The 26,108-nt window shown below is 43.2% G+C and overlaps 2 protein-coding genes across 6 annotated transcripts; one reads left to right on the forward strand and one right to left on the reverse strand.

Moving 5' to 3' along the window:
* Position 1: 1 nt before the first annotated feature.
* Positions 2-23,794, reverse strand: LOC119174953 (inositol polyphosphate 5-phosphatase K). 5 transcript variants are annotated; one of them, XM_075889476.1, is made up of 15 exons: positions 19,714-19,827; positions 19,462-19,622; positions 18,786-18,878; positions 17,292-17,408; positions 15,248-15,356; positions 14,067-14,183; positions 12,970-13,077; positions 12,646-12,713; positions 12,446-12,557; positions 10,648-10,757; positions 8,906-9,062; positions 7,842-7,979; positions 6,132-6,465; positions 3,615-4,147; positions 2-951 (listed from the first exon to the last, which is right to left on the reverse strand). In XM_075889476.1, exons 3-15 carry the CDS (start codon positions 18,830-18,832, stop codon positions 931-933), a joined length of 1,971 nt encoding a protein of 656 aa, XP_075745591.1. In that variant the 5' UTR covers positions 18,833-18,878; positions 19,462-19,622; positions 19,714-19,827; the 3' UTR covers positions 2-930. The 5 variants fall into 5 exon arrangements, with proteins under 5 accessions (XP_075745591.1, XP_075745590.1, XP_075745592.1 ...); XM_075889475.1 differs by lacking the exons at positions 19,462-19,622; positions 19,714-19,827 and adding an exon at positions 23,543-23,789; XM_075889477.1 differs by lacking the exons at positions 19,462-19,622; positions 19,714-19,827 and adding an exon at positions 19,353-19,439.
* On the forward strand, positions 20,330-21,658 carry Vps29 (vacuolar protein sorting 29). The gene has a single exon (XM_037426090.2). The coding sequence runs from the start codon at positions 20,526-20,528 to the stop codon at positions 21,072-21,074; it is 549 nt and encodes a 182-aa protein (XP_037281987.1). The 5' UTR covers positions 20,330-20,525; the 3' UTR covers positions 21,075-21,658.
* Positions 23,795-26,108: the final 2,314 nt, after the last annotated feature.

Consider the following 26,108-nt stretch of genomic DNA (forward strand, 5'->3'; position numbering starts at 1 on the left):
CTTTGGCTTGCTTGTTTTATTTTTCTGAACAAAGAACAATACTTTGCGAAGGAGAAATATTGCACATGCTATGCGCAGAGAAATAACCATTTGTACCGCATCGAATACACGTTCTCCGTTAAATCGTGGAATGAATAAATTCAAAGAGATCAAGTATCAATACATTAAGCAGACAGTCTACAGGTAAGCCTTATGCTTCCTTAGTACTTTCAGCCATGAAAACCCAACTGTTGCGGCTTGCTTTGCAACCCGTGCTCAAAGGCACAACAGAGTGAGCTCAATAAATATCACAAAGACTGTTGGGATTGGCATCACAAAAACTCCCGAGTGACGACGCTATTACTAACAACAAAATGATCAACCGAAAAAGTTGGTCGTTCGATACGTCAACGATATTACATACACGCTGTGCACATGGCTCGCATTTAAGATTTCTAGCATGGGGGTGTCTACAAACAACGGTTAACAAAAGGCCTCAAGATCCAACACCGCACATTGACAATAATAGCATAATATAACAGCGCTCGAGGAGTACACAGCTGTGGTGTAAGAAAATATAGCTTTTTCTGTCCGAGCGGCTCTTATAAAAGAAAAGTTGAGTGGAATAATGTACGTCCACGTTACAGTAGGGAGTATTGAACGAGATGCATATGTAGCCTCCCAATGCATGCCGATATCTGCGCGTGATCTCAACGGAGGCTAGCGCAGCCGTTGCAAAATACCGTACGCGAATCCCGACGTGAAACGCAGGTTGTCGCGAGATGCAAGATTTTAGGCGGACCTGTCCTCCGCTTGGCGTTGCCAGAAAAGTTGGCATTTTCTGCGCATTATATTTGACAATTGTGAACATTAACATACACTAATCCTACCGCAATCAGTCTATTGCTAATCCTATTTACATCAGGAGCGGCAGCTGCCCTTGCAGGGTCTTCAGCTCACAGCTGCCTTAATCTGTGGAAGATACAAAAAAGAAGATATGCAAGGGATAAGACACAGCTTTAAGCCTCAAGCACAAGAAAATGTTCAGGTATGGACACTTGAAAATATTCATGCAAATGTTCAGTGGTAAAGCTTGCTACTTGTGTACAGCATTGGTGTGGGGCCTCGCTCATGCAACATACCTGTTACCGAAAAACCAGTAGTAGCATTCAATTTAAGACAATACCATGTCCGCCAGATTTCTTGAGCACTTTTCTTTGGAAAGGGGGCAAGGGAGCATACGTGGCTGACGGTGTTTTTGGTACCGTGGCAACCTATTCTCACAGAGTTCAAGGAATGACATCTGGATGTGCATGCTTCAATCGGTAGCGCATTCTCAGTTTATTCTGTGTCTCGAATTACAAGCGAAAGGTAAAAAAATTTATGATGTCTTTTACTAGCATGCATGCTTTTCTTGGCATTGCAGTGCCAAGATAGACTCTCACTAATAGGAGTTGCATTTATTCTATCCATGCTCAATAGCGTTACAGTCACAGCACTAAGTTCCTACTGAACTTCCAAGTGATGCATCTCAAAGGAGCTTAGATGTTTTGTACAGTGGTTAGGCAGGGCATGCTGAAGCAGGCAACCATTTGTACTCACTCTTATGTACAGTGTCAATGTCAACATTGTTTATGAACTGTACAGCCAGTGCAGCATGAACAGAACAAAAGAAAAATGTCAAAGGAAGGCAAAAGCTAAAAAGAAGGAAAATTTCAGTATTTTACTGGGACTGCCATGACGAGAACAGTTCTAAAAGTTCATGGTGACAGAGGCATGAACAACTTTAAAGTTTTTTGTTGCAAAAACCACAGTCAGATTACAAAGGGTTGTTGGAGTTCTACAGGAACTCTAGTTAATGCTGTCTGCCTGGTACGCACTCTGTGTGTAAGAATGTTTCTCTATATACGGCTGGAATAGCCCGGACTGAACTCGGATCGTCAAGCTCAGCATAGTAACATTACAGTAACAGCTACCGCAGAAATTTGTGCAAAAGGAACCAAGCGCCAGTATCAGCCTTTGCTCTTACTGGCCCTGTTGGCGACTCACTGTGTTTAGGTGATAAGAAATGAGCAAAATGAAGAAAAAGGGATCCTAACAGAAGCGGCCTGTCGAGCAAATGGTGTGTGCACTACTATGTGCACACAAAACATGAATTGCAAGTGAGCTTTCAAAGCATGATGAGCTGGTGCTTGCAAACACTAAAGCAAGGGTTCTCAAACTGGATTACTTCAGACCCAGGGGTTCCGAGAATCCGCGAGTGGCTTGAACGAGTGCAGCTCGCTCCCATTTTACTCCTATATGAGCAACTAATTTACTCATCTTAGACAGGTAAACTTGCATTGCATTTTGCACATCAGGTGTCTGCAAGTTATAGCAATAAACATGCGTTGTAGCGGCACGTAAGGTTCGTCGTCAAGTGCACACCATGAAACTTGTGCACAAAAAAAGCGTTCAAAAAACACTATTGGGCACCTTGGTGCTTTATTCGTGTCTCATAGAAAATTGGGGATCACGTAGCATGGCTTTTATAGCGGTTTGCCACTGTTCTAAGTGAGTTTTATAATTAAAGCGCACGAACACTACGATATGTGTATGACGTGTTGCTTCGTGCCGGCTGTCGCCAGTGTATCAGTCGATGGCCATTTCGCAGTGTGAGTGGCATGCCTCCTATTTTTGTCTTGCGAAAAATAAAACTGGCCCCTGTACGTCCCGTGCTTTGTTTGCGCGAACACACTGCTTACGCTGCGCGGTGCCTGACACATGCGACATGTGGTTGGCCGGCGCTTTATGTGACTCACAGATTGGCGCTAGGAGGAATCACAAGTCTTTGTATTACTGGGAATTCTACATAAACAGCAATGGCATTCGGAAATAAAAAAAAAGAAAAGGCGCCATAACCTAACACCCCCCCCCCCCTTTTTTTTTTCAAGAGGGGAGGGGGGGGGGGGAAGATGTTGTTCTGCAAGGCCAGAAAGTTTGAGAGCCTCTGGTCTAAACCACTATGCCGGGCTCTTAGCATAAAATCAGCACACAGTAATATGGATCTGCCTGCCCATAGCACATGTGTATTAACCTTGCCATTGTCACAAAGGCTGACAAAAGAAGCAAACAAAACAAGCAATTGTTTGACCCTCTTCTTTGTTCAGATGTAGCTTGTCTAATCTGTAATAGTGTGCAATTGGCATCGCAGCAACAGTCCATAGTTATATCCAAGCTGTTGTGACGAAATCGAAGAGGCACATGCACTGCAATATCAGCGCATATTAAAGAACATATGGTAGAAATTTCTGGAGCCCTCTCCTGCCGAATCCCTCATAATTATATCATGATTTTGGGACATAAAGCCCTAGGTATTATTATTGACATTGCGGCACCTACACCTCCTCAGTTGACAAACTAAAATGCCTACTATTAACGCACAGTCATGCATTAAAATCCACCTTACTGATAAAAATCAACATTAATGTGCTAAATATAATTTTTCTGATAAATAAATTATCGCAATTAAAAAGTTATGTTATTAGAAAACTGAAGACTTTCTAAGTCACTAAATTTCTTTAGAGATGTCGGACATCAGGCCATGACACACACTAGTAGAAACCCAGTTAGCTTTCCATTACACCCGTGCTCACCTTAAAAGGCTCACTCATGCCGAGCACGTCGGACTGGCCTCGTAGGTAGACCAGCCGGTACCTGCCCGACACCAGCAGCGTCTGGTCGCCAAAGAGCACCCTATAGAAGACGCGCTCGGATGATGAAGGCGGCCGCTTTTGCTGCTGGCCATCTTGTCCCGTGCCGCTGTCTGTGCGACCGGCCTGGGCCACCGCTTCTCCCACAGATGGACGCCGACTGGGATCGTCGGTGGCGTCGTCACCCTGATCCGAGCAGCTCTTTCCTTCCACCGGCGTCGCAGTGCCAGTGTCGGGAGGTGTGTCGGCATGCACGCTGGTGCCCTCGACCATGCTGTCGCTGGGCGATGCGCGCGGTGGGGACGGCTGCTGGCTGGTCGGAGGCCTCCAGCTGACCGTAGCCTCCCCACGCTTCTTGGCGGCACTGCTGCCCTGCCTCGACTGTTCGGCAGTGCTGTCGCCAGGCGGGGTCACAGCGGGCACGGCAGAGGCAGACCTCGATGGCCGCTGCCCTTCTACGTTAGGCTCGGGGTCGCCTGCAATCCACAATGCACCGCACTGCGACTTTCTTGTGTTCTTGCGAGTCAGCTGCCTTATTTATGTATTCATTTAGCCCTTTGTGGTCCATGCTTCGGCACTTTTCAACAAGTTCTTTCATTGTTGAATCATGCATGTGTTCTCTCATTGCACTATGCACCATCTCTTATTGAGTAAAAAGAATAAAACAGCTAGCAATTTAGATGGGACGAGAGTAAGACACAGTCATCTTGAGCGGTGTTATATTCTTCATCTACTATGCATCAACCAGCCCAATCAAGAACACTGTTGCAAATGAGCAAGTAATTTTTTTTTTACAAGAGCTCCAATTTTATTAGTTTCGAATGGAATGGATAAAGGAATGGAATGAAATGAAGGGTAAAGGTTTCAGTGACCACAACACGTTAAAGGTACCTTAAGGCCCCTGGAGGCATCGTGCAAGGGGGATAATACAATAAAGTGTTTAAAACATGTACAATAATTAGAAAACAGAAAAATGGAGTAGAAGTGTATGTATGTATGTATGTGTATATATATATATATATATATATATATATATATATATATATATATATATATATATATATATATATATATATATATATAGACGCAACAGAATAAGATAAAAAGGATGTAACAGTGGCGTATGTGGGAATGTAAATTGGTATTGCATTAGATGTATAACAATGCAAACCAAAAAGGCAAGAAAAATCTGCTATTGACGACAGCAAAAAGGTTTGCTGAAATAAAATGTGACCCTAATCACAGAACGAAATAATTAAGGATTAGCCACACACAGCCAAACAAGGACATTTAAACAGAAAACTTTATCTCTCTTAGTCGACACACTTTCCTAAGCTAGCCAGCCTATGACTAATGCACACCACCAAAAGTACAAGCACAAGGAGCACTTTCTGACATATTTTTCTTGTTTGTGTGTCATTTGCATCACTGTTTCATTCTATGTGACTGCAGTCACTTCTTTTAACCCTTGTTCGCCTTGGGCAATCGGTTTTTGTTTTGGTGTTCCCAGTTCACAACATTGGCCTTAGAAAACTTTCCTTCCAGGTACTATGCATTTGAAATATTTTGGGATTGTTGCTCTAAATAAGAACGTAAGAACCCTAAAGAATAAAGAATAAGAACCCTAAAGAAGTGTTCGGCGCTACCTGAGACTGCATTGCACATATTTTCAATACCACTACTTTAAAAAGCCAGTTTCGGTTTCAATATCGCAAGGGCGACTTCTCTGTGACATGCCATGTGAATGTGACGTCAGCCGAAGGCAGCGATTCGCAACGTATTAGCGGCAGACTGGCCATCTGCTTGTTATACACGCAAACGAGTGCACAGTCCGCAGCGACACCGACAGCGATTTCTGCGATTCAGGTCGCATGCAGGATGCAGAGTTCGCAATCCCAGTGGAACCGAGTGTACTCATCATGATAATGTTCATTGAGGCGTGGATGGCTTGCTGATACTCAGCAACGAAAACTTTAAAATCAAAGAAAATATTTTATACGTTCTGGCAGACTACAGTGTGTCAAAACAAGTCTGCATCACAGAAAGACACTCACAAAATACTAGCACCAGCTCTGCCGTTTGCCTGCAGTCGCACGTGGTTCATGGTAACATTGATGAGTGAAGCTGTTGCCTATTGACTCCGACAGCGGTTTCTTTGATATAGACTGCAGGCAGGATGCGGACTTTTCAAGCCTAGTGAGCTGTGTTGACTTGTCATGGCCAACCTGTCGCAGCAATGTCTATTGCAGCGGGGCTGGCATGCAGATGCTGGGTGACAAAAATTTTTAACATCTAAGTCAAAGCAAAATATTTTATTCCTATATCATCTGGCTATGGTGATTGGAAAGCTTTGATAGTGCATATCTTGGAAATGAAAAATGTCCCTTTTGGGGTGCCTCAAAATCATGTCAGTACTCTTTTAGGAACAAAGATGAATGTCAAAGGTGCACTGAATTTTACCTGGCTCGTCTGCCGAGTTGCGTGGCCAAGAGAGGGACCGTGCTGCATTTTCTGTTTCGGCCGGGGACCTGTTGGCGCGACGCGAGGGCACACTTGGGGTGCCCCCAGCAGAGTTGATGGCCGTGTCAGAGGCCACAGCAGAGGCTCCTCTGGGAGCTGTGACGGAGGCTCCACTGGGAGCTGCACCAGAGGCCGCAGAGCTGGGTCGCGATTGACTGCCTCGAGAAGAGCGTGACCGGCTACGCCGTGTTCGCAGGTGGGTGGGATAGACATCGGTGGGACGTGTTGATGCCCAGACATAGCCCAAGTGGTCCTCCAGGCTACTGAAGTTTTCCTGCAGAAGTTAAAAGGTTCTATTTAGTTAAGGCTATAGCCAATGCTCGATTTTTTTTAATTTGTTTGATGGACAGAATGAATGAATGAATAGAATGGATGGATGGATGAATTGGTTTAAATGGGATGCTGCAGCCTCAAAAAGATTATACTAGGTGTAAACAAAAGAACTTGGTTTGATAAAGTGACACTATAAAGTGTGCACAATGAGTATGTGAAGTGAAATATGATAGATGTAAGTATAGGAATAATAAATGCAAAGAAAATTAAAAAACAACACCAAATAGTAGACTTAAAATGCAAAATACTGAAATGAGCCCTGAAAAAAAAAAAAACTTGCTTTTCAGAGAACAGATTTTGTCATATCGATAACGCAAAATTTACGAGATCGAACTGCAAAAGGGGAACAAATAAAAGCATAAATGTAATCAGGTCTATTAAAGTACTACAAGCATTTCTTAAACAAAGAAAATGAGCATAGTGTTGCAATATTATCAGATAAATTATTCAAACGAACACTAGTTCTAAAGAAAAAACAGTATTCCATGCAGCTAGTAATTTCATGAAAACAAAGGAGTTATTGTGAAAGACCACTGCAATGCACAAAGCAGCAGGAAGCAGTGAAACCACCGACGCCCTTACTGACCCAGAACGTGGCACAGATTTCAAGTGATAACAATGCAGATGCCCAAGTAAAATGGTTACCATAAAGCCAACACGTAAACCCAAAGACTTGTTACCGTGAAAAAAAAAAAGTTTCTTAAATCAGAATCCTTGCTCTGCGCACATGGCTCCACTGTTGGCTCATTGTAGTGCATAATGATATTACTCCTAATAAGCCAGACCAAAAATGTTGAGATGGCTTCAACTCTGAAGCGTTGTGGGTACTTGCAGAACAATTTGTTTTGAAAACGGTATGCCCATATTATGTTAAACTATAAACAATTGCTGCTTCTATCTCGAAACAGCCTTAAGATATCTTCGATCGCTTCAGACCAAACATCTAGAGTGGAATCTAGTGAAGCTTAAAGAACATTCATGAGCTTTCACTTGAAGCAGGTAAATGTAGTTTAATGAAACTGCCACTTGCCTTTAATAAACTGGGTAATATAAAGCCTTGTTTGGTGGTCACTAGGCGACAGATGAGTGGTGTATCCACAGAAACATTACATTGCTCAAGCAAAGGCAGTACGAAAAGAACAACCTCTTACATGGTGCGCAGAATACACGACATAGCTTTGGAGATATGAGTCACACATGCATTTAGCTTTCAGGAACGTAAACGCCAGCAAGACAGGCGACCGATTGTTTGGGCACAAGGTACGTCCCCAGGGGGCGCAAACTTTCTTTATGTGAGTGTACTGATGTACTACTTGCCCTGTAGAGACCTATCCAATCCCAGGACTTGAGTTCGGTGTCTGCACTTGCGTAGTACCAGGCAAAGCTGTCCTGATTGATGATCCACGTACCCACAGGAAGAAAGTAGATGACTGGCTGCTCAGGCTTGGCAAACACCTGGATGGAAATTGAACGCAGCAATTAGTGCTGGTGCACATTGCTACATAATGAATCCCCATACTTGCTCTCAGCAGCAATTTCATGATTAAACATATGATAGCTCTGCACAGTGTGTTTGTTCTCACTTAGTCCGCCTATAATGAAGAAACTATTAAGTAAGCGATATATTGCAGATGCAGTTTGCTGAGCACTTCTAATGGGGACTGCCATTCCAGGCGTCATGGGAATCATCTAGGAGGCTTTTACCCTCGCAAGGGCTTCAATCCTTTTACCTCTCCTCAGATAAACCCAGTGCGCCTGCACATTTTGCGTGCCATTAGCTGAGGATGTCGTAATGAAATGTCCCAATTTACATACTCAGAGGCTCTCTTAGCAAATTCATGCACTTCCGTTTCGTTTTTTCACACACGGATGGTGCTTCACTTCCTTTACCTCCCTTCAGATAAACCCAGCGTGTGTGCACATTGTGCATGCCACTAGCTGAGGTCGTCATAATAAAAATGCCCGATTCACCCACAATTACAGGGTTAGGGTAACTTTCAATGTTGAAAACATTTCTTTGTTCTCCAATTAAAATATATTGCTTTTAGTGCAATTTCTCATAATGTAGATTGCTTCCAAAAAATGGTAATTTGCAATATCTTTTCAGTAGTCTTTTCAAAGGTAAAGAATTAATGCTGAGAAAGCCTTGGAATAAGGAACCACCACACTGAGGAGAAGCTGTACCCAGAAAAACAAACATTTTGCCACCACGACCTTACAAAAAATTCCTCGTTTACAGGTTCTGTAGGATATAAGAATTGTTTAGTAACTGCTGCACTGCTTCTACTAACAATATTCACTGAAAACTGAAAAGCTTCTTCGAGTTCGTCTATGCAAAGCAGCAATAAATCGACAATTTTATGTTGGTCACGTAGCAGTACCTTCAGAGTGAAGAAAGCAGACACGGGCTTGTGGTCACTCTGGATGTACAGGTCGTGGCTGACGTACTGGTGCTGTTTTAGATCAAGGGTCACATTGTCGTAAGCATTCTTGGTGAAGCGGTAGAGGATCCTGTCAGTCCAGGCTGGCTTGCGCTGGCTACACAAGCCAAAGAATAGTTTGTTCACAAGTCTTCACATGAACGTACCATATCTCTAGTAATGTATTTACTCGCGTAACGTTCGCACCCCTAAATTTTGTTGTTTAAATTCGACTTTTTTTTCCACCTGCGTAATGATCGCACCCTGAACTTGCCGCATCAACATGTCATGTACCGAGTCTAGCTGAACACGCCTATCATTGTTTCTGTGATCTGGAAGCGGGCATCACTATGCTAATGCCATAAATTTACTGATTTAAATGAAAGCATTCCTTATTTAGATGGAAGAAACTGTTTTCACGCGTGTGACGTACTCACAACCTCCATAACTGACGCAAAGAAGAAAAAGAATGCGGTGGCTTCGCTCCACGGAGTGCTTCGCTCCGTCAGCCGCCATGTTTGTTTTGACATCCCGCACTGTTACAGCGGCGGCCGCCTGTTGGTCGACCTGTGTTCATCCCGCAGAAATGTTTTTTTTTTTTTTTCCTGAGACCACTTCTTTTTTTTTTTGGTGTGCTTTGTGATCGTCGGTTGAAGCGCCGTTTCACCATGGGGCGGTATGCGAGCTTTACTGCCGCATTAAAGCAGAAGGCGCTTGACTACGCGCTAAAGCAGGACAACCGCGCTGCCGGCAGACATTTCGGCGTCGACAAAATCCGGATCCGATATTGGAAAAAACAGTGCGACATGCTCATGGCTACTAACAGCACGCGATGGGCTTTCCGTGGACCCAAATCTGGCAAGTTCCCCGACATTGAAAAGGCAGTCCTCGAATACGTGAAGGACATGCGCAAGGACGGTTATTCAGTGTCATTAGACATCATACGGACGCAGGCGTGCTCTTTCTCGGAGGCTGGGAATAGCCACAAAGGACTTCCGCGCCAGTTCCGGCTGGACGACACGCTTCATGCGGCGGAATGAATTGTCGCTGGCATTTTCAATGCGCTTGACGAAACGGAAGATGACCCTTTGTGGGACAGTAAAGACACTGCCGGTTCCGACAGGGAATCGTGCGGCAACAACACTGACGCCAGTGATGCTTCGGAGTCTGAATGAACATTGGGGGTAAGAGAGGTAAAAAATAAAAGGGCAGTGTGCCATGCACGTAGCTCCTGCATAATGCATGCATTTTATTACCAACGTAAGCATTATTTATTTTTATTTTTGGTTACTTTCATGATAGCTATCGTAAGAATTCTGATTAGCGACTTTTTTGCGTTTCCAGTGCTCAGAGTATATTTTCACGGAAAATTTACCCCGCGTAATGATCGCATCCCGAAGTTGGAGTCAATTTTCTGAAAAAAAAAAAAAAAAAACGTGCGATCATTATGCAAGTATATACGGTAATTGTTTAGCTTTTTTTAAGGCTTTGTGGCCTCCAACATTGTGTGGCATTATTTCCCGTTATTAGTTGATGCCACAGGTCACCAGCCCTAAAGACCAAAATGCACACGGCAGCTCACATTGACACTCTAATGGTCTAACCCACGTCATTTTCTTTGCATCTTATACTACTACTATCTTATCCATCTTTTTCTCTACACTGATCATTACATGTGTTCAGTTTTTGGAGTACTGGTTTACCTGTAGTTGTAGCCGACGTGGTCAATCTGGAACTTGTAGGTTGGTGCGAAGGTAATGTCATTTTCGCAGAACTCGTGGAAGGCTTCACCTTTGCTGCGCACGCGGTTCAACTAAAAAATTAAGAATGCAGCAAGACATGTAGGTCAGCCAATGGCTCGAAACACTTATCAAGTGAGCAGCAGCTAAATATTTAACTGATAGCACATAGATAAGTTGAACTATTTATACTCATGGACCACAATTACGGATAACCATACCCTTTTGACCGACTGATAACCTGTACGAGTACGTTTCATTTAAGGGGATATCAGTTTGTTGAGAAATGAACGGGTGCAGAAAACAAATATCAAATGAATCACACCTGGGCCAGTTGTTTTACTGAAAGTCTACTTACTACACCACTTCGTGCATTTACAGTTTTGTCGTTAAACAGCCAAATTTTGCTTGCTCGCTTTTCCACAATGCTGAACTACGCAGCAGACGGGAGCAAGCCGGTATAACACGTACCAACTGAATTCATGAACATTGCTCAAGTGAATAATTTTAGGGCCCATGTGCAGACTCTTGTAGGTACTGTGGCCACTCATAGGGTGTTGTTCTCACTTTGAATGTTACTTATATTCACACTTGATTGATGTGAAAGACATTTGCAACAGGAGACTCTTTTCTTTTTTTCTTTTATTCAAGAATAGATAGATTTTTATGAATACATTTTTTGCATGGCGAATGAACAATCGGAGGCCCCAAAGTAAAAACTTTCAGGGGGACGTCCTAACAGAAAGTAAAAAGAGGATTAGCTTTTTAGTCAGCAAACAGCGACGAAATCACAGCAATATTTAAAGAAAATGGTGCAAAAAACGTAGGGCCGTATTAGCAATAGTGACAATTTGCTTGAAACAAAGAAACCCAAAGGAAAACATTAAAGTCATACGTCATTTAACAATAATACCTTCAAGCGCTTACTGAAGGAGTACATTAAGCATGATTTGAGATCAACAGGCAGCATCTTCCACAGTGTTATGCATGAAAATCTTGCCGTCATTTGACCATAGTTGGTGCGTACTTCAGGTAGAAGTAGATTACGGTTAGCTGAAAACCTCGTGTTGTTAGTATTTACAAGAGTAACTCCCGAGAAACTAGAAATGTATAATTCATTATTAAGGATACGAAACATGATCGTTAGAACGAAAACACAGTATTCACACAAACTAAGCAAAACAAAGCAAGTGAAGCTGTTTCTAAACAGCCAGGCGTCGCTGCCAGACGGTACCACATGGAGACACCGCGATGACATTAAAATTGTCGACATCGTTACGGCTTGCTCATCGTTACGCAGCACTTGAGGCGTGGACTAGGAACTTGCCGATTGCGCCAAAATACTGTCGATGTCTTATGGCCAGGAATGTGCCGTTGAGCCTTTAGACGCTCTTTGCGCTCGAAATGGAGTAACTTCTACGCAACAGACACTATTCATACTTTGCTAAAAAAACTAGTGCATACTAAGTAATGGAATGAACACTACATCTCGAGTTTGAAGTTAGGTGTTACTGCTCCTTTAAGCAGATTTCTGTCCACTGGGTGTGCTATATATGGTAGCGCACAGGGGATCGGAAAAACCTATCTGTGGCAACAGTGATGAAACAATGCTTTTCACCAGTCCAAGTGACTTAAACTGCAGACAGGCAGAAACTCAAGGTATTGGTTAAACATGGATTTACACTACTACATGACCATGCTTATCTGGCAGTAATGTATAATTCAGTAAAATTCCGCAGATGTGTTACATCGGTTTTCTTACCTGATCTTTCGACAGCATCTGGCTATAGGTGTTGTTCTCAATAGCAGCCCTCATTTCCTCCAATGTGCAGTCATCCACACGGAAATTCAGGTCCCCGAACCAAAACGTGTAACTGTTTGCAAAGAGCACAGGCAAAGGGTAAGCATAAGAGCAAAAACAACTGCCATCTAGACAACATGAAACAATGAAAGTTCACTTACTCGTGCGTCAAAATGTTTGTTGCCTGGGTGTCAAAAAACCTTTGCTTCTCAATTATTGTGTTATACTCCTGCAAGTACAGAGGAGGTAGTCACTTCGCGCAGACAAAAGTGCTTCATTTGGTTGTTTTATGACCGTTCCCTTGGATGCAAAAATTACAACTATTTGAGTACGTTCGCGCATGTTCAATATAATAAGGGTCCTCATTTGTCCAAATGTATAGTTGAATATTACAGTCATGTTTGTGTTCAAAAGATTACAGCAATATTCACTAGTTATGGCACTATTCATAGTTTAACGTAACTGGTGACCACTGCAATACTCACATTTATCCGTTGGAATGTTTCACTCTCGTGAGCAGCCAAATGGCTGTTGACAAAACAAATGGAGCAACCGTACACGCAAAGCCGTATGGTCACTCCACCTTTGTTGCCCTTCAAGACAGAGAAAAAGAAGGCAATATTTAGTTGCTTCACTTCAGAACAACTACCACACCATCAGATTGGGTATTAACAATCAGTGCTAATAAAGATGAGCCCAATATTAGTCATAAAAGTCCTGTTGTCAAAACTTCGACTGCCCTCCATTTATCATTTTTGTGGGTGCCGATGGTGACCACATAACAGCAAAAATGCACATTCCAGTACAAAATTACAGCAAGGAATTCATCAATTAGTTTCAGCTATCCATTTGGCTTGCTGAAAAGTTCATTAATCTAACATAACACTTGAATGGTAAACAGCACATTTGTGATCCCTAAACAGGTGCACATTATGGCAGAATTTTATTAAAGGGAACCTAAAGGCAAAAGAAAATTATGTTCCCCTTAGCAAGAGCTTCTTTCGCTGAGAATGTTGCATAGGGATGCAGTATTCGAATAAAAAGTACTAATTAAAGTCAGTTCTGCTAGGCAACACTTTCGTTCAAGCAATTTCTGTTTGCAGTGATTCTGCTGTACACGCGTAGAACTGAAATTAGACTAAGTTTGTAGTGATTACTTAATGGTGCACATCGCAACTTGCAAATTTCACCAAATGACTTTGCACGGTACATCAACTTGGAACAAATTCAAAGCATTGACATGTACATCCGCAGCCGCGTCTTGTAGAGCTCGTGGTTACCTGGTTTTCACTCTGCAGGGTGAAACCCTGCGGCAGCTGTGGGCTCTGAAGAGGTGTATCAGGAGCATAGAGCATGAGCGGCCCAGTTATTATGTTGACCAAATCAGAACCGGATACTGCTTCAAGGTTTTGCTTCACAGGGAGAAAACCGGCCACTCGTGCTCTCAGTGTTATACACTAACAGAAAACGCACAAACTCATGCCACGCACTTTTGAGGCGGTTTGACAGTAATGATTCGACACTAATGCTACGATTAAAGGTATTGCACAACAAAATAAAGCAAAACAGCAGCCAGCCTCACCCAGACACCCCCGAGACCTGTCCGGGTGTACGTAGACTGAATGCCCCGCAGCTGTATCAGGTGCTCGCGCTTGGTAAAGATGGTCAAGATGAGGCCCTGTAGACGCACATGCTTTACCTGGCAATCAGAGAAGAACCCTGTTCTTGATCATCCCATGCCTTGCATTCATGCGAGTGCAAGTATTTTTAAAATGCTCTTAGTTTCGAACAAATGTCAGAGGTATATGGCTAATCTTTCATATTTAACATGTATTCAGAAGACAGCATGGCCTCGTGGGACAGCAGTGTATTAGTTGTTGCAAAAAAGAAACAATATCTACGCTCACGCCACTGAAACGGACATTGTTACCAGAATTTTGAGAGCTGTGCTACAGTTATCCACTGTAACCTACGCAGTTGGAGAGTGATGTAGCAGTATTAGAAGCAATTCTTGAACTAGCTCTAAAATACTTATAATGCAATTACAGCTTAGTTTTCCCTTGTTACCAGAAAAACTGTGCAAACGTAAGAGTGAATGTTCATTAGGGCTATTTGATTCACATTTCACATTGAGGGGTGACATTCACCTTCATCATCCTGTTGCGTTATTTTACTATTAACAGCATCAAACACCTACCATTTGTTATTAAAGTGTGCAAAGGCTGCTGTCATGGTTACTTGCCTACTGACTATAATCAAGAGTGCAAACAGAAATTGACCGCCATTTTTGAGAGCATGCTGACAACTGGTGTCCTACAGGTCACAGGCTGTACACAAGACTTGCTTGACAGCAGTTCTGTATGCCAGTCTGTACGTGAAGAAAAACTGCTCTACAGCCTCAAGCCATTTTATTTACAAAAGGTCAGCCTGTCAAGTTTTGCATAGCTTTTTTTAATAAAATATAGATGAAACACATTTAACACCACATTTGCGACATTGCAATAGTTCTTTTATGGCACAGTGGCCACGTAAAGTCTGGAGGATGTTACAATTTCAGTCTAGCTGTTTTCGAAGAATAAAATTATGAGAAGATTTCTGCGGATCAGTTTTTGGTTCTTTCACTGTCCCTGTTGAGCATTTATTTGGGGAACCTTAGGTGAAATATGTGCACGTGTTTAAACTGTGGTAGTGCAGGATCGATGCGACTGGTGCCGGTTTTGCTCGGAGGAGCTAGAATTTGGGACATCTAACACGCAGACTTGCCTTGACATAACTGTACTTGTGCAGGGCATTCCTGATGGCTTGAATCCAGGGCTCTTCAAAAAAGGCTTGGGACAGGAGGTGCTGAGGTCTCGCACTCACTTCCTGGAACCTGTGCATTGTTTTTTTTTCCCATATAAGTTTTTACACTGTATGAATGCCGATTGTTATCTGCCTCGTGTTGGCATCATCATCGACCGCCCTCTTCTGGTGCATCTTGAAGCAAGTTAAAAATATAATAAAACAGCAAGTTGCACATTTTGGGCAATTGAGACTATATTGGCCGATTAGGTGTTCACAATCATTTTGGACCACCTAGAGTACTTTGTACACCATGATAGCTTGGCAGGAAAAGTTGTTGAGCCTGGAAACATCCTTTGATATTGCCACGAGCCGTGCCTTTCCTTATGTGTTTAGCTTCCAACATCTGGCCAAGCCAGGTTGTCTTAATTTTCAAAGCTAAGCCCGACCTTCCCTCTTTCTCTCTCGCATGTGGCACAGGATATCTGATCTGATAGGGACAGAGATCAGATAGGCCCTGTTGTCACGTCACGGGATTAATGTTATGTTTACCCGGTGACTGCCCTCATGAGGTGTCTCTCATCACAAGGAGACTGTTTTGTCCACCCAGTGGTTCCCCTAGGACTGACGTGGATGTAAAAATGCTCGTAGAAGCGTACGGGCGACTTTTTTTCTCCACCGACGCTCACCTGTGCATGCTTGGTTAGCTGTTACTTCATCGCTTGCATTTTACCTTGAGTCTTTTGCAGAGCACAAGTTCACCCCGATAAACTTTGCTAAACGAACCCTATACAATTTATGGCTACGTGACAATATTCCTGGGACATTTTTTTTGCTAGGGCTCTGAAGAAAGCTCATGAAATAATGGGGAAAAGGTATTACGTGTACGCTCGCACATATGATTTGCAGTGCTTGCAGCCATGTTTCCAGACAATGCATGCATGAGCATTGTAAAAGAACTAGACGAGTGCGCCTAAATCTGTTTTCAGCGCCACCTTATCGATGACAATATCGAACAGTAGTGCACTTTAGCACCACTGTTCACTTTACGTTGCATACACGGCACTTATTTTTTGGAAATGCAATTGATAGTGCTGTAATACAGACATACATCAGTGGCACATATTACTCTTTTTTTCTTTTCATGTTTCGTAGGTTTCCATAGTAGCCCTAAAAAAACACATTGCAGAAACATCCCTGTGTGTTTTGAGCATACTCAATTATTTTTCAACCCAACTGAATTTTCTGAAGTGAATATTTTAAATATTTCACACTTAATATTTGCTGATTAGCTAACTAATCAAACTTAAAAAAAAAGAATGGGGATAGCTCAGTCAACTGCGAATAGTAAGCTAATGGTCATGTTTGCCCAAGCTGTTCTCTTTTTTGCAGCTTTGTTCGAATTCGTGTAACATTCAGTCCTACGTGGATGAACACAAGCACATGTGTGCAGAATGCTGTCCCACATTCCAGTAGCATTTCTTTCTGCTTCTGCAGACTTATTACCCAGCTGTGCGGAAATAATCAAATTTCAAACTTTTTTTAATGCTTTAAAATGAAAAAAAGTTGACTGCATCAGTTTCTTTTTTTTATCACACACTCTGACCTACACTGTTTCACACCTGACAGAGTACTCTATATATTTTGATACACTTATGTACACTGTTTCACACCTGACAGAGTACTCTATATTCTTTGATACACTTATGTGCTTGTCTTTCAATCCATGGGCACAATGCAGCATCATTTTTTACTGGCCTCACAAAAACTTATCTTTAAGGTGTTTAAATCATAATTTGCATTGGTTGCATGCCGTTGTGCACCATCAGATACAGTTGCATCACAGATTGAGTCCTTAGAGCCGGGTGAACATAAAGAAATCTCAATGGTCTAAATGAAAGAAATGTCACATTCCTCTCAAGATTCAGAAACATTGAATAATTGTTCAGATTATCCATAAATGCCAGTACATGTCACTATGAGGTTGGTGGACAGCGTAGCATGCTTCACCTGTGTGAAAACTCACCCAATGGCGTACATGTCTGGCAGCGCCTCTGGAATTATGGGAGGCTCTAGGCCCAAGGCACTGCGAAGGTCTGCAATCGGTGCTCGACAGACTACGTTCCATGTCAGGATGTACACCCTGTGGACATAGATGCGCAAGCTAAAGCCACAAAGGTGTTTTTGCAGAATTTCTCATACAAGGTGGAAAAAACAAAGGATTTTTAGTTAAACTTTGATTTGGGCGAGTTGGTACATTGTTAGCAGGTAAACAACAACACAAAAAGGACGAAGACACAGAAGCACAGTATACATATGGGCGCTGAACTTGCAACTGACATCGTTATTGCACCGACCACTCTTTTTACAGCGCTACAAACCGTGCACACCATTTCTATCAAGCAGCCAAACAGAAGCATCAGGTAGGTAAATTTCGTGTACACGTAATGGCCTCCAGTGACCACATAGTTTGCCTACCTGATGCTTTTGTTTGGCGGCTTGATAGGAATGGTGTGCACCTTTGGTGCGCCGTAAGAAGAGTGGTCTGTGCAATACAGATGTCAGTTGTAAGGTCAGCATTCGAATGTGAACTCCGTTTCTGTGTCCTCGTTCTTTTTTCGATGTTGTTTCCAAGCTAACATTTCTAGTTAGAATTTTAAAAAAGAATAGCTTATCAAATATTAATCCTGAAACAAACAAAAAAACAGGGAGGCATGCTGCGTCACAATCGCTGTCCTTTACCACGAATGCTTGATTTTAAACGGTCAATGGCGAACCACGTGTCCCAATCAGGAATCAAAGTATATAGAAAAAAGATATTGGACAAAATAAAAAGGACAGCTGTATTACATAACATTTAATTAGCTTTTTTATTCTATTACATTATTTAGTACACTCGTCTCATTCATTTTGTCAAAACACTATGTTGAGTTCTAGGATGAGTTAAAAACATGGTGACATCATACAGTGCTACAGTTCATTTCTTTGCTGTGGCATATAAGTTGTATGTACAGGCTGTTTCACACTTTAGGGAAATCTCTGAATACGTTGCAATGTGCTCAAGGTTTTTCTTGAAGTATGAAACAGCCTGTACATAATTGGGGGTTAGACGAATGAAATGCTTGGGTTTTGCGGGTAGAATGTCAGATTGCAAGGAAAGAAACGCATATAATGTTCAAGAAAACTTTGCCGAGGGTATACCATAATTCATTTGTGCGTAGGCAGTGTTTAGAAGTTTGTAACAAAAAAGGCTTTACGAGTGTTTATTGTAGGCTGATTTTTTACCCTTGCACGATGAATAGCTTAACAAAAAAAAAAACATACGGCAGCTCCACTACATGAGGAAGCGTGTCCCATGGGCGCCCAGCGGTTCCCATTCGTAAAGCATTGCTGGCCCTGGAATGGTCTGTACCAAGTGCTCTATAGTGAGCGTGACCATGCCACATGAAATTGATGGTCCCTGAAGTGCTTCACACATAAAATAAATGTGCAACGAATATGTGCATGCAAGGTCACTCACTGGAAGTCTCGGAGCATTTTGTTGGCTGGAGCGCTTTCTGGAGGCATAGTAGACGCTGTTCTGATCACGCTTGATATGCAGAGGCGAAGAAAACTGGAAAATAAAAAGAGAAAAACACTGTGTACAATTATTGTACTATTTAAAAGGTCACATTAACGCGGTGCGCGCTAGCTTCCTCTTTCCCGTGCTGTGTGCCCAAAATTGTCTTTCAGGTTATGTGAAAAACACGAAGCACCTCCGCTTGCCATATGTTCAGACAGCCGAAATCACACAGCGCGCATCTTTCGCGGTCTAGTGCGCGCGGCACCACATATGCGGAAAATGCTGCAGTATTCAACAGGTTTGGCGCACATCCAGCTTCACAGATCCAGTTTACATATTCGCGTGTGTGGAGCCGGAGGATTTGTTATATTATCACACCACCTTTCCACGGCACCCTGTTGGTCGAGCTTGTAATCTCGTTAGTTACTATATCTTTCTCTTCTTTTTTTCCTCAAGGCCATCGTATTATCTGCAAATTATCAGTTGCGATGCAGCGCCCGAAAACCCGACAGAAACTTGAGGCACCACGTCCGATAGCTTTTCTTTTCCTTGTCCCTTTTCGTTTGTTAAAAAGAAGCCGCATACAGGATCCGTTCTCGAAGACCACACCAAAGCAACAAGAACACTTGCTCACCGAATTTCGCAATCGCCGTCCAGCAAATAGCATAGATTAGTGAGTGAAGATTATGCGATTTCGATTGGTGCGGGCTTCAAGACGACGGTCAGAGAGCGGTCCCAGCTCCGTCACCTCCGGGAAAGTTTCTCATGTTCTCCGGATTGTCGTTTGAATGCCTGCTATATAAGCAACAAGGAACGTGTTGTGCGGCTGCACAGCGGTTGAACGCTGCGAATGCGTGCGACGAATCTCGTCCAGCATGACACATACGCGCACCAAGTCAGCAGCAGCTGCATAAGAAACGGGAGCCCATCGCGCCAGGCGCAACACGATCGTTCCGACTTTTCCTAGCCGAGTACCCCGGCCGAGAACGAAACTAAAACAAAAACGCAGTAAATACGACGTCACTTCTGCGTCACATGACAGTTTGATAGAGAAATTATTGTCGCCACATTGCTTGAATCGAAATGTTTGTGGCCCGTGCGGCGTCTAACCACAAAACACCTATACAACATATGGTCTAACTATTTGGTGCCTTGAAAAACAATTGTAGTTTGATGCTTAAAGTGACCTAGATTTTACTCGCAATAATTCAAGCAACCTTTTTTATTTGCAATAGTTGGGTTAGTGCGCAAGCTATGCGTTATCGTGTGCGCTAACAGATGACTAAACTTAGTAGCGTCTGTCTATGCTTCAAAAAATGCATTCGCTAAAACTACCGCCACACAGCGACGCTGCAAGCGTTAGTTGCGCCTTTTAATACTAAAACATCTTACTTGTAGAGTTGGTAGCGACTCAAGCACCCCTGACGGCCTAAACGTCGTGCACTCAATTTTATGTTTACGTTTGCAAGATCGTTGTTACACTAGCAGATACGTTGGAAACGCCGAGTGCACCCGTCTCTCTCGCCGTCATCTCATCGTAAGCGTGTGGTATCCAAAAGGGAGGCGGTGTTTGGTGTTCGGCCGTTCGCTGACCACCGGGTGGGGATAAATTAACCAGCCGCAGGGTAACGATAATCCAGGCGCATTCCTCGCAACCGTTCTTCCACAGTGCCAGCAGCCGGCTTCGAAAAACGGATCATGCTGGTCCTCGTACTGGGCGATTTGCACGTCCCCCATCGCTGCCACAGCCTGCCAGCTAAGTTCAAGAAGTTGCTGGTGCCCGGCCGCATCCAGCACATCCTGTGCACGGGAAACCTGTGCACCAAGGAGTCGTACGACTACCTAAAGACCCTGGCGAGCGACGTTCACGTCGTGCGAGGCGACTTCGACGAGAACCTCAACTACCCCGAGCAGAAGGTGGTCACCGTGGGCCAGTTTCGCATCGGTCTCTGCCACGGCCACCAGGTCGTGCCGTGGGGCAATCCGGACAGCCTGGCCTTGCTTCAGAGACAACTGGACGTTGACGTGCTCATATCGGGCCACACGCACCGATTCGAAGCGTACGAGCACGAGAACAAGTTCTACATCAACCCGGGATCGGCAACGGGTGCCTACAACGCGCTCGAGAGCAACGTCATCCCATCCTTCGTGCTCATGGACATCCAGTCGACCACTGTGGTTACCTACGTCTACCAGCTGATAGGGGATGAGGTCAAAGTGGAACGGATCGAGTATAAGAAGTCCTAAGTCTTTTCGTCGCACGATTGAGCGTTGCGCCGTTACGTTCGACATTCCTACGGACTTCTCTTCTGGAACCAACTCGTTCCCTGATGACGCCACCGTACCGAAAGGCAAGACGGGAAGAAAAAGGCAGTCAGTGTGTGTGTGTGTTTGGACGCGCGTGCGGCTGCCGTCACGTTTTTCGATAGTGCTCGAAGAGTCTTAGCTTTTTGCCGGTTTGATTGCGCCACTGCTGCAACCAAAATTAAAGAGCTGGCAGACCCGTATGTGTGTCCTACTCGAAGTTTATAGTAAGTACTGAAAAAGAAACAAAATTACGTCAAAAACAGCTATTTGCTTACGTATGCCAGCCTTTCCTTTTAATGTGCAGTTTTACTGTTATAGAAATGCATGCTCAAGCAAATATGCCTGCAATTAGGATAATTAGTGATAACAATAACAATGTATTCAGTTTTCTTTCTCGTGCTTCTGTATGTATATATGCAAATGTTCATTGATTTCTTATACCTTTTGTTCCCTTCAGTTGCTGTCACTTTGTTAGATGTGTACATTGAGATTTCCGCTTTAATAAAGGAAATTCCGGTTTATTAGCTGCTCGTCTGAAATCTTGACTCCATTTAATCAGCACTGTTGGGCTTAAATTATGCTGCTCAGAATGTCAATAGTAGCAGACTGATTCCCATCAAGCCATCTTTTAAGGTAGGTCTTACAACAAAAAAAGAATCACAGAAAATTAGAGAATTTAAACACTTGCTGCAAAGACTTCAGCAATCCCGAGGTAATGTGCTCTCACGTTGAACATTCAGGACATGGTAAAATAAGAGCGTCACAAAGCACTTCCTATTGGGATCAAATTAACCAGTTATGACTACCTCCCTTCCAAATCTTGCACAAGCAAGCCAATCTTGATAGAGCATCATCCCGAATGAGTGTTTACCACGTGAGATTTGTTCTAGTACCGTTGTATTCAACGGTGTGTCTATAGACTGCTATTGCAGAAAAATGGTGGTATTTGGGCTAACAGTGCGACATGATTTATACATCGTGCATAATAACTATCGCAGCTTAAACGGAGACATTGCTGTTTGCTTCATCTTTCTCCTTTCTGCGGCAGCCGCCGAGCTTGTGCCATCACCTAATGCCGTAGTCGGTAGGGATGCCTTATATATAAATGATGAGAGGGATAGCTAGTGCATTTCAGCGCAGGAGCCTCATAGTGTCTTGATGGTGTTATTTGGATAAAACTGTGTAGTGTAAAACGTGGAAGGATAAGCATTGTAGAATCTCTCCTTTTTGACAATGCCAAGTGATAGCTTCCTTTCATTACTTTCCCTTCATTTCTGTTTTTAAAATTATGTGCACTGCAGGAAGTGCCACGACCGCTGCCTTGCGAGGCAATGCATCTTTTGGCACGATGTTGCCTTGGTCAAGCTATGAATTTTTCACGTGGAAAATGGAGTGAGAAATGTATTATTTAGAACAATAGCATTGAAGAATAAAAATGTATCATTAGAACAATAGCATTGAAGAGGAATATACTAAGCAGCTCACAGTGACGTAATTGGGAATGCATTAGTGGCGAAAATACTTGTGTAAATGACTACCACTGTAAATGGGGAAACATTGAAGTCGGAGTACAATGTTTGCTTGAAGGTTTAATGTAATTTTAGAAAGTAAAGCTAGGCTGTGAAGGATACCACTGTACACAACTGGTCATTTTGAAAGTGGGTGGAGGGGTAAAATGTTGACACACCAAACTTTAGCCTTCACCACATAGTCTCCATTTATTGAGAAATATGTGGGGCTGCTTGCAATTTGTACAGGATTCAACTGACTCTCCTGAAAGTACAATAGTGAGGCCCGCACAGGGCTAGGTGATTTGCTGGACATTTAATACCCATATGTATTGACGTGCTGGAAGATGGAAAACAACATGAATTTCCTGTCACGTAAGTTTTACCACTACAAGTTCAACCACTGTTAAATACATGTTACTTATGCTCTTGGAGAATAGAATCAGTCAGACCAATGCTAACTTAGAAAAATTTAGAGGAATAATATGCTGATGTAACCGCCCACCACCTCCTTTCAAGCTTGACCACTTCCAAAGCCTCTATATTGTATCCATCATCCACGAAGTTTTGCTATAGAGGGAAAAAATTTGGGCAACAAGCAGAGCAGCCGGAGCCAGACATTTCCAAGTTTAAATGTTAATGAAAGGTTATCGCACATTCTTACACACACAAAAAAGTATGATCCTACCTTCACAGAAAACATAAAAATGTAGAGGACTGGAGTGCCGAAATTTAGTGCTGTTTGACAGTGCTTGAAAAAGTGAGCTGTGTGCCGGGGAGGGGGTCTTCCTTCAGCATTTGCCTCTGATGCGAATATACAATGCATCGTCGAATAAACGCAACGACGCAAACGTACATCAATGCGTTATTAGGAAAAGCACGTGCTGATGAGAAGATTACCTGCAGTTCAGACGGCCGGTACTGAAGTGCTTCGTAGCGAGATCATTTTGCGCCCATCCGGTTCCGCGGCATCCAACGCGCACACGCGAAAACATTGCGCGTGATGGCGGCTGATCTTCGTCTTTTATGCGTACATGATACATTTCTCTATTTGGAAAATAAGTGAGGAGAACTAGTACAAATGCTGCCGGAATTAACCTCCCTACTTCCATGCTGCCGTGGTCGTGCCACGCAAAATTCAGCTAGCGAACACTCAGCAGCGCAAAATCTGTCATCGGTGAATATTTGTCAGAATGGACGCCGTGCACGTGGCTTAGCCACGTGATCCGCTGCAGCGCCTAAGCTCGCTTGTACTGCCTTAAAGATCACCTGCGCCGTATTACAACGAACGTTATTATTGCTACAGACGCATCGTAATACGACGAAAAGTCAGGGGTTGGTATTTTCAGCCCGATTTTAAATTGGATTTATTCCCTTCGACTACCCGATTTCATACCCGTTTTTGTGGCTGAGTTTCTGGCAGTAGTGCTCGCCTTACGCAAGTTAGATACAGCAATTACATCAGCTGTCATAATAACAGATTCCCTATCTCTCTGTGCAGCACTTTCTGTTGGTGCTGATAATCACGTAACAAGGGCGTTCCGTACACTAGTACCTGTGCATTTGAGAAAAGTGCGATTAGTTTGGGTGCCTGAACATAAAGGTTTGTTTCTGAATGAAATAGCCGATTCCTTAGCTAAGTCGTCAATCAGCGAACCAATTCTACCGCTCTGTCCATCATCCGCTTATGTGACTGCTGCTCGATTCCGCAGACGTACGCTTATGCAAGTCTTTAAAGGTTCAGCACTAACAAACTCTACAGAATATCGCCATTTATTATATCCCTGGCGAAGAGACTTTTGCCGCACTCGAAAACAAGAAGTAGCTATCACAAGGCTGCGTTGCCGGGTACCAAATCTAAATTTCTATAAACACGGGTCTGCTCAGGCACCTTCGCCACTGTGCGCATTCTGTGATGAACTGGAAACAATAGACCATTTCTTTTTGACCTGCAGGTGGTTTAACACATTACGAAAAACTCTATTAGAAATACCTTTGCGTGGCATTGGTATGGACTTATCTCTGCCTTTCATTTTGTCTTTTGGAGCTTCCATTTCTGGTTTCTCTAATGGCACAGTATGCGCGGCCGTCCGGGACTATATTGATGAAACTAATAGGTTGACTAATTAACCAGTTTCATTATCTTAACATGTCCACATAATTACATACGTATAAAATCAGATTATTGGTCTATTCTAAGAATAAATTTGTTTATGTAAATATTTGTATGCATTACATTAAGCACCACACTTGCCTATAGGCTATCGGTAATCTTTCTGTTATGCCTCCATTATTCTAAATCTGAACAGTAAATTTTAAAGCCACTCGATTCTTGGCCAATCCCCCACGGTGGGTATGCGCCACTAACAATAGGAGAACAACAACAACAACAACAACCAAGAGCTGCACCTTCATTTCAAGGCCGGGGTACAGGTAACAGCGCCGTCATGCAAAGTTTGGACATAGAAGAAGCGTCCATGGTCGACAGCATACCTGACGTGGTGACTGTCCAAGACAAACGTCCACCGCCAATCATTCCCGACTACGTGGTGAACATTTTCACTGTGGTGGTGGTTCTGTTTGTGTCCATCGCATTGGTCGTCATAGGCGTGTCCTTCGGACAAGATGTCGACCGTGCCGTCAAAGGTATCTTCAAGGACATTGAGAACCCGGACCTGCGGCTCAAAGGCAATCACGTGATACCACTCGCTGTGTTGAACGATTGAAGATGCGCACACGTGGTATTACACACCCGGATTGTGTCGCTGTTGTGCTGCTTCGGCGTCATGGTTTGACGGACAGCGTATTGTGCCGCGTATAGTACGACGCCGAACGCAAGCCTCTGGGACTTCTTTACAGAACGGTTCTATTACCGAAGGTCGACACGCACCCTGAAGCGGCCGGATTGTTTACAGGAAAGAAAGTTGCGGCTGGCCACGAAACAAAAAACACGATAATATTTTCTCTTTATTTAAGTCTTCGACTCTTATCTTCATTAAAGAACGCCTTCGACTCTTATCTTCATTAAAGAACGCCTTCGACTCTTATCTTCATTAAAGGACGCCGTACTCACGTAACTGCGCATGTTATCAGCAAAATGTGGCAATACCGCGGAACATCTAAGGAGCATCTAAACGTTAGCGGTACTTATTTCATAGGTACATGAATATTTACTGATGACAATCATTGGTTCGTGGTGCTCTAATTTTACTCAACCGAAGTTAAACAAGTTACACCACTCAAAACACACGAATTTCCCGCCAATGTCTTACGCCAAATCAATTAAAGTGCTCATCAACTACCAGTGCTCATCTGTGCTATTCATACTCTATAGCATAAAATAATCACACTAGTACTTACAATTATGATGATTTGCACTAAACATTAGTGAAAACTTGTTTTTCGCTTCGAAGTGATCATCGTCTCATTTTGGTTATTGTCTATTGTTTATGTTAGCAACGTTGAG

Source organism: Rhipicephalus microplus, chromosome 3 (genome assembly GCF_043290135.1).
Source record: "Rhipicephalus microplus isolate Deutch F79 chromosome 3, USDA_Rmic, whole genome shotgun sequence".
NCBI classification, from domain to species: Eukaryota; Metazoa; Arthropoda; class Arachnida; order Ixodida; family Ixodidae; genus Rhipicephalus; species Rhipicephalus microplus.